General features: G+C 40.6%; 1 protein-coding gene across 1 annotated transcript; it reads left to right on the top strand.

Moving 5' to 3' along the window:
* Positions 1 to 325: 325 nt before the first annotated feature.
* Positions 326 to 8,602, top strand: septin2 (septin 2). The gene is made up of 13 exons (XM_026312837.1): positions 326 to 457; positions 1,357 to 1,398; positions 2,177 to 2,291; positions 3,841 to 3,927; positions 4,046 to 4,169; positions 4,358 to 4,492; positions 4,670 to 4,787; positions 4,967 to 5,068; positions 5,216 to 5,361; positions 5,633 to 5,716; positions 6,724 to 6,784; positions 7,241 to 7,335; positions 7,480 to 8,602. Exons 2-12 carry the CDS (start codon positions 1,375 to 1,377, stop codon positions 7,325 to 7,327), a joined length of 1,083 nt encoding a protein of 360 aa, XP_026168622.1. The 5' UTR covers positions 326 to 457; positions 1,357 to 1,374; the 3' UTR covers positions 7,328 to 7,335; positions 7,480 to 8,602.
* Positions 8,603 to 8,892: the final 290 nt, after the last annotated feature.

Here is an 8,892-nt window from a genome sequence, read left to right as displayed (position 1 = left end):
CTGTGACTGATTAGTAACATGGTTTTAGATGCAATAAATAGTCTGTGCGTATTTACTGAGCCAACAGTAAGAGTTTAACAGTTAACATATAAATACTAAAAACAAATCTCAAAGCACACTATTAGTTTCAGGCTGTTCCCCTCACTACTACACCTCTGTTGTTAATATGAGCCAGCTGCTGTGCCTGGTACAGTGTTTACTCTGCCAACTAAAGTGTGTGAGCAGCCCATGCACGGTGTATAGGGTGTATATTGTGTATATTACATATATTACATATGTATATTGACAGTCAGTGGAGCAGGGTGCTGCTGCTGCCGTCGCCCAGTGCATTGTGGTCTGTGTGCGAGAGGAAGCTGCTGCACCGGAATCTGAAGAATTTGAGGTGTCCGCCAAGTCTGCAGCTCATAGTCAGCCAGCCTCCCTCTCTGTGCTGGACTCTCAGCGGCCACACCGTAAGGTATCCCTGCTTCTTTCTCCAACTTATCTCTTATTTATCACCGAGGTGTGTCAGGGCTGTGGAGGTCGCGGTATGAGACGACGACGCTAACGTTAGCCGCTGAGTTAGCCGTTAACACCGGGCTAGTCCCGCTTTACACCCGGTTAGCCTCGGCAGCTAACGGGGGCTGAGGGCTTGGCTAAAAGCTGTGATGTGGGCTCCTTTTCACAGCTTTTCATCAACAAAAGTACCAGATAGAGGTTTTCTTTACAGCACCAGCCCATTTCACACCCACTGTGTTCCTATGGTAGAAACAGGCGCTGCTAATTAGCCCCACCGCTATTTTTTTATTTCAGTAACACGGTACGGAAGATCAATAATTTTAGTTTTAGCTAGGGTTACGTATTAGTTATTAATCTAGACGAGTCCTATAAGGCTTCTTGGATTGTTTCCAAGCGATTTCCGGACACGTAATGTTTAGCTAATTAGTTAGTCGACACAATACGTGTTTTTATATTGGCATGTAGTTGGTTTCCTCCTGACACACAGGGTGTTCTTATAAACAGTTCAGATTTAGGTGTTTAAATAGAAAAATGCTAAATTACATCAAAATTAAAACAAAAAGCCAAATTTCAACACATCCACCGCCCGAGCACCGCGTCTGTAGGACAAACTGAAGACAGCTGTAGTTAACTCTGAGCATAGTAGCTCATGTTGTCGCAGGAAAGCAGTTTTTTTGTGGTGAGTTACTTTCACAAACCTTTGTGAGCACAAACCAGACTTCCTGTCTCTCACAGTCAGGCCTGTAAGTATGTGTCTGCATGGACTACTTCCATTTCAGGAAAAGATTCACATATACTCCAATTTCTTTACCTTTTGATACCGTAAGTCCTCCGTACATGAAACTGTCGTTTTTTCAGGTTTACCAAGAGGAAGAAATGTCTCAGGCTGACAAAATGAAGGTGAGTCTCAAATGAAACGACCATGCAGAAATACCACATTCCCACTTCTGTTTCAGGGACTGTTTTCTCATGGTGTAGCACTAGTAGTGGTGATAAGCTAAGGTAGGTAATAAGTAAGGTGAACTACAAACAGTATGTTACTGACATGCTCCTTTATCCATGGTGGAGAGGTGTTGTTAGAAATATGAACAGTAAGTCTGCTCTCATTACTTAAGTCTTAACTGATCATCTCAGTGAAACATTTTGCGCTTCTCTTGTTTTCTCACTTTATTCTCAGCAGGGTGTTGTTCAAATGCTACCCTCGTGACTTTATGATGTGGCTTTATTTGAGTTGAAAGGCCCAAAAGGCAGAGCAGTGCTTATCACGTTTATAAGTCATGACCTTTGCTGAAAGGACGGGGCAAACTAAATGGGGAGCAGTTATCTTTGTGTTTTTATTTGCCCTTTCCTAGCATTGAAACAAGTGCTGTTGAGTTGCTCTGTGCAGGAAAGGACCATGAACACTGGAATAATGAGTAGAGGTCTTTTGCAAATAGATCCCAGAGAAGTCACTGTGTCCCTCATAAATACCCCAGCTGTTCATGAACAGATGTCTCCTCTGTGCTCTCTACTGTAGCAGCTCTAATTAGCCGTCATGTCGTTGCCGAGAGTGGCAAAACTCACTTGGATATATCCTCCAACAAAAAACAAAACAAAACATACCATCTTTCATTTTAACTTTGTTTTATAAACAATGTTCTGACTCTTGTGTAAACTTTGCTTTTTTTTTTCTTAACAGCAGGGTCAGTTCACCAACCCTGAGACCCCAGGGTATGTTGGATTTGCCAACCTGCCAAATCAGGTTCATCGCAAGTCAGTAAAGAAAGGATTTGAGTTTACACTGATGGTGGTAGGTGAGTATCACTGTTTTATCCTTTCTTCTTTTAATTTTGCCATTTTCTTCTTGCTGTCACATGACACAGATTGTAAAATGATCTCAGTGATAAGGTTTAAGCTGGACAACTAAACATGGACATTTAAGGAATGTGTTTTTTTTTTGGCTCATGTGAGTTTGTTTGCTGTGACTTAATGGTGGATTCTTTTCGATTAGCTGAGACAATTTCCAGATGTTGCTGTCATACGGTTTCTCTTTTGTAATGGGCTTTTTTGTGACAGTTGAACAACTCTTTGACCCCTGGAGCATTTTTTGTTTGCGTGTTAGATGTTAGGTGTGAGATGCCTGTTTTGTCTTTTACTTACTTTGCCATCAGTGATGCATAAGTGCCTTAGTGTGCATTGATGCTTTTTGCTCAGTAGATAATGGCAGATGTCCCAATAGTGTAGTTGCTCAGCTGCTGTCAGATGGAAATACAGTGTGTGAACCTCTGTACTTGAAGAAGCTCCTCTTAACGCTACCAATCCATTTGCTTTAAAATAAACCAGAGAGGAATGTAGCCTGTGGGCCCCAGGAGACTGGTTCACACAGTGGACAGGGCCTGCTGATCCATCTACTGCAAGAATACTCACTGAGGGCTTATTTAACCTTCTGTGTGACCTGGGTTCTTAAATACATCTGTGTTTTCCTGTACATTAAAGAGCTGCAGCTCTGCCCCCTCAAATAGAAATACTATACATTCTCATCACCATACATCTATGCCTATGGTTAGATAAAATTACAGACACTTCTTTGAAAATGCAATGTGTACCGGAGCTTGTAGTTTGTGTAATGTATGTTGACTTTAATTTCTCCTATAACACAAGTTTACCACATGGAAATCGCATTAGCAACATTTCCAGGTAAAGCACATAGACTTTAGGTTGATTATGGCTGTGGACCATAGTTTCTTACATCTCTTGCTTTCCTAAATTTTGTTAACTTATTGATTAAACGAAACTGCTGCAGTAGTTTAAAAGACTTTCTTAGAAAAAAAGAAGTCCCACTGGTAGACTAACAGCATTGAGTGGATCTGCAATATTCATGAAAACACTTTTGACTCTGGAGTTGATGTACAATATATTTTGTTTAACCACAAAGACAACATTACTGCCAAATTCTTCAGGTTTTCTTGTAGAATGAAGTTGGAGGAGGATATCTGTGTATTTAGTTTTTGGTGCTAATTGTTATGAGTAAATCTACTCTCTTGACTTGAGGCACTTGAATGCCACTGAGTGAGAACACTTTGACTCTTTAATCAGAAAAGATTCAAAGTGTTGTCATATTTAGGATCACGTTGATATGTATTTCTTTGTGGGGCTCGATCTGGTGTGCGTCACAGGCAGATGATTTGTTTCCTGCAGCACAGTGAGGATGTCTTTGTTCTTTTTTAGCTGAAACTGAATTCTGTACTAGGAGGTTTGCGTCAGCCATATTCTGACTACACATTTTAATTTTTAGCAAGATGTTATTTTGATCTACTCAAAATGATGCAAAATGGTTGTTTTGTTTTCTTGTGTTGTCAAAAGGTGAATCTGGTCTTGGAAAATCCACCCTGATCAATAGCCTTTTCCTCACTGACCTGTACCCTGAGAGAGTCATCCCTGGAGCAGCAGGTAAGACATACTTGTTTTTTTAGTGCACTTTGAGAAACCTGCATATCAAAAGCACACAATAAGCAAATGCAACTCAGCAGAGCCTCTGTCCTTATGTTATTTTCTTTGTTTACAACAGAGAAGATAGAAAGAACGGTTCAGATTGAAGCGTCGACTGTTGAAATCGAGGAGAGAGGAGTGAAGCTCCGTCTCACAGTGGTAGACACACCAGGATACGGAGATGCCATCAACAGCCAGGACTGGTATGTCAATGAAGAGATCAAATATTTTTAGATTTAGATAATCTGATCTTGAACTGCTAATGAGCTGCTAATCTTGGCCAGTTAAAAATAAATGGCAATGTTTTAAATCACAAGGATTGCAGGCAGGCACTATATTTTCACCTGGGCCTTAAGATTTTTATTTGTGTATATATATATTTTTCATCCAGTTTCAGCACCATTATCAGCTACATTGATGACCAGTTTGAGCGCTACCTCCATGATGAGAGTGGTCTCAATCGCAGACATATTGTTGACAATAGAGTTCACTGCTGCTTCTATTTCATCTCTCCACTTGGCCATGGGTGAGTAATACACCTATGCATTTGTACTGTACACTCTTCACTTAGTATGCTGAGGTTTTTCTGTACACAAATTCACATATTTGAGTTCCCTTTTTTTTTTGCTCTTTGCTTTTCATAAATGCTTACTTGAATCCTTTCCTCTCTTTGACTCTCTATATCTGGTTCCTGTCTGACCAGCCTGAAACCCCTGGATGTCCAGTTCATGAAGGCCATTCACAATAAGGTTAACGTGGTTCCTGTCATTGCCAAGGCAGACACGCTGACCCTCAGAGAGAGAGAGAGGCTCAAGCGCAGAGTAAGCACCACAGAGTTGTGCATTGTTTAGGGAAGAACAGTAGCTGTCATGTCTCATTCTCACTGCTGTAGCTGTACTGAAGATCCCTAGAGATACAGATGTGTCTAGACAGAAAATGAGACGGGTTGTCATTTGTGTACATGGCAGATAATAGCCTGTTTTTTCACTATCTTTGTAAGATTCTGGATGAGATTGATGAACATGGTATCAAAATCTATCACCTTCCTGATGCTGAGTCAGATGAGGACGAGGATTTCAAAGAGCAGACCAGGATCCTTAAGGTAAATCTGCCATTTCTTTAATAGCCTTTTCTTCTGAAATCAATATGATATTTTTAACCACAGCGTGTGAAATTAGTTTTTAGTTTCAGAAGTACGTAGGCTGGTATTTGAATTGTAATGACAGGCAGAACCACTCCTCTTTTCCAGGCTAGCATCCCATTCGCAGTAGTAGGATCCAACCAGCAGATTGAGGCCAAAGGGAAGAAGGTGAGAGGCCGTCTGTACCCCTGGGGGGTGGTGGAGGTGGAGAACCCAGAGCACAATGACTTCCTCAAGCTGCGGATCATGCTGATGTGAGTGTTCGAGCTAGAGGAGGCTAAAAGCATAAGCATAAGACATACTGAACACTGCTTTTAGTTTTCTGATTTCCTGAAATGCTGTGGTAGCCAGGAAACCTGTAACAATGAGAGAAAACCTATCCCTGCCTGTAGCTTTTATATTCAAGTGTAGTACTCCATAACTACAAAACGTCTGCCCTTCAAAAGGAGAATCGTTGAATCATCTGTAGTTGTCACAACATATATGCAGGAGTGTTTGTTTGATGACTTTTCCGCAACCCCACAGAACCCACATGCAGGATCTACAGGAAGTGACCCAGGACCTGCACTATGAGAACTTCCGCTCGGAACGCCTCAAACGGGGCGGCAGGTTGTCCTCCCATGGTTACATTCTGCCTCTGTCTCCGGCGTACGTACTTGTCTGTCAGCTTGCTTTTCTGCACCTCCCCCACCTCAGCATTCCTCTGACAGGAATATACAGTGAGCATAGACTATATCAAAGTAGTGTTAGACATACATAGAAATGGCTTTAGTCAGGCACATTCACACATCACAGAAACATTTACCAAGGAGGATAATTATTAAGAATTCTTACTTTTACAGTGGGATGTCCAGTCATTCATTGTAGTTTACACTGTAACTCATCATTTTGCATGTTAACCAGTTAGGCTGTGGTAGAGCTCAACTTTATGCCAGTTGAAGTATCACTAGAACAGAATAATTGTCATTTAACATAGTGTTGATATTTCATCATTTAACCCTCAGTGTAGACCAAAAAGATTCTTTTAGACTTTCCTCTAAAACCAACCCAGGATAAGGGAGTGGTTTAACTGTCTGCACATGGCCTCGCCATCTGTCCAGTGATGGCTGTCTGGTCTTGATTTGTCCATTCCCATAAGGTACAAAGTTTTTTGTTTCTCTCCATGTGGGGGAAGGTAACGCTGTTCCCCTGACTCTAGCTCTTGCTGCTTTTCCTGCGTCTTCCTGCTTTCATCTTTTTACAGCTTTCTGTTGTAGATGACCAATTTTTCTAGCGAGCTTTTCTGTCCCTTTACAAAGAAAAACTCCACTAACCTATTGACCCTTTTTTGTCACTTTCTCAGTGTGGCTTTTGTTGTCACAGTTGCCTGATGTTACTTAAAATGGTACAACATGCAATCTCAGGCTTGCACGTATACACAGTTCTGTATTAACTCTGCCATTACAGTGCTTCATAAATGATCACATAAAGCTTGAATATATGAAAACGCTTGACTGTGCATTTAACATTGCCTCAATGATGCTTTAATTGGCATATATTCTACAAAAATATTTGATTCTATAGCCAGGAGCATCACAGTAACATGAAAAGTAAGTATACCTGTGTCATTCATGCAGAAATGGACCGGAGCCGGAGGAGATGGACAAGGACATGATCCTGCAAGAGAAGGAGGCTGAGGTGGGTTACTTCAGACAGTACACTACTTAGGGCTTATTCAGAAGCTTTCTTGCCAAAAGGTAGATGCCTCTCTCATGTTTGCCCACTAATGTTTATGCTGTGCTAAGTTAAGCGTAAAAATATGCATTTGCCCAAATTGCAAACTAATTCTTTAATGATCTACGACATACACTGGCCTAACAAAGTTAGTTAAAGTTAAGACTGGAAACTGTTAAATATTTCTGAGAATTGTTTCTGCTCTGTTTGGTAACCAGTCATGCATGTGTGAAACTGATTCAGGTTTACAGCAGAGGGTTGTCTAAGCAGTTTCCTCTAATCTGTTTTATAAATATCAAACAGATATGAATGATAATACACTTACACTAGGAAAAGAAATCCTGGTTGTCTTAATGAATGTGCATCATTGCTGGAGTTGCTGTTTCCCGGTCATACATGTTGATGCTTTGTGTTGCACAGTTGAGGCGAATGCAGGAGATGATTGCCAAGATGCAGGCCCAGATGCAGAAGCATGGAGATGGAGAAGGAGATGGTCCCCATGTGTGAAAAGACTGGTAGGAGCAGGATGCACTCACTTTAGTGCAGCCCCAGTGTTGATTACACTGTTTCCAGAACAACTGAACAAAAATGCAAAACAAGATTGTACAGTTCAAAAATTCTCCGATTTGAATGTTTTCTGTTTTTCCACTCTACTGTAGGTATTTGAGCCACTGCTCGGGTTTGACCAGAGAGAGAGAGAGAGAGAGCAGGTCAGGTGTAAGATCTGTCTGGTTAGTGACTCGTACAGCTTGCCACTGTCTTCATCCAGTCTCACATGGGATCTGGAGACATTTTTTTTTATACATACAGTAAAATATATTCAAACAGTATTAGGTTTCTATATTTACACATGGTTCTCTTTCTTATTTTTTGTGTCTTTATTAAACTTTTGCAACTTATTCAAATGAAGTCATGTGACCCATCTTTGAAAATGGTGGCATATATTTTTAATACAAACCCATTGGGAATGTTCTTCTCTTTTTTTTGCTGTTTGGAAAACCAAAGTATTTCTGCTCCTGTGCTTTTAATCCCAAAACATCACTTAAAGCACATGCTGACCTTAGCTCTGTCAAAGAGCTTCACTGGGAGAGTCAACTATGGTCAAAGCTAGTAGCTAGTAGCTTTTTATGCCATTACTGAAGTATTTTTGTCAAGAGAAAATGTGATTATAATTAACACATTAAATAGGTTCCACCTCGTTCAGTTACTCATATGCATGCAGCTCTCAACCTCGTCTGGTAAAATTTCAGTTGAATTTCCCCTCAAGTGCTGTGTTGGGGTCAGATCCACCCTTCCATATCCATTAGTGCAGTTGTCTGATCAGTGTCACCAGGTTCAGATGTTGTTAAGCTCCTTTTGAGTAAGATTGGCCTTGAAGAATTAAACTGTGACCCCTGACGTCTTCCTGCAGACCTGACAAATGAAGGACGGACAAGTGAGGTGCTTTTAATTGTGACATGCCTCTATTTGGTGCATCTTTCAGTTAAATGTATTTGTTTCATGTCTCCTCTATACTGTAAAGTGAAGTACTGTGCCAGGGAGTATTGATATTTCATGTTTCAGTGAGATTTTAAACTTTTTTGGGTCCCAACTGCTGAGTGCTTTGTGGTTTTTATGACCACAGAGGTTTAAAGTGACCCAACAAGGTCAACGTAGCCAACGTTTCCCTCACCAGCCAAGATGTGAGTTGTCAACATTCCTTTGTGCTGTTTTTATCCAAAATATAAGTACCAGATATTGTATTTGATGCATTTATTGTAATAAAAGTTTTATTCAACTTCATTTGCTTCTGTGATTTTTCTTTTTTTTTTACCATTTCTGTTTTTCAATAAACATAAATCTACCTCCATATAAACAATTGGTTTATGTGCATGTAAGTTTACTACTTTGCTATGAAACTTGTTTAGTTAAACCCTGAAACATTTGAAGGGGATGAAGCTGCCTAGCACATGTCAGCTAATGCTTTCTACTTCCTTTGTGTGGGTTTCAATTCAGCAAGAGAATTTGCCTCTGACATCCAAAACCTCCATGAACCTGCCCCGACTGTAACATGGCGTCACTTATTACAGCTC

The sequence above is a fragment of the Mastacembelus armatus genome, chromosome 17 (assembly GCF_900324485.2).
Source record: "Mastacembelus armatus chromosome 17, fMasArm1.2, whole genome shotgun sequence".
Lineage (NCBI taxonomy): Eukaryota > Metazoa > Chordata > Actinopteri > Synbranchiformes > Mastacembelidae > Mastacembelus > Mastacembelus armatus.
This window is presented reverse-complemented; position numbering and strand designations above follow the sequence as displayed.

What these genes read in the sequence shown, in the direction of transcription:
- septin2 (XM_026312837.1), top strand. Translation starts at nt 1,375, where the DNA reads ATGTCTCAGGCTGACAAAATGAAG. An exon ending in ATCTCTCCACTTGGCCATGG is followed by an intron (nt 4,493 to 4,669) that starts GTGAGTAATACA and finishes CTGTCTGACCAG; the next exon opens with CCTGAAACCCCTGGATGTCC. An exon ending in CGCCTCAAACGGGGCGGCAG is followed by an intron (nt 5,717 to 6,723) that starts GTTGTCCTCCCA and finishes TCATTCATGCAG; the next exon opens with AAATGGACCGGAGCCGGAGG.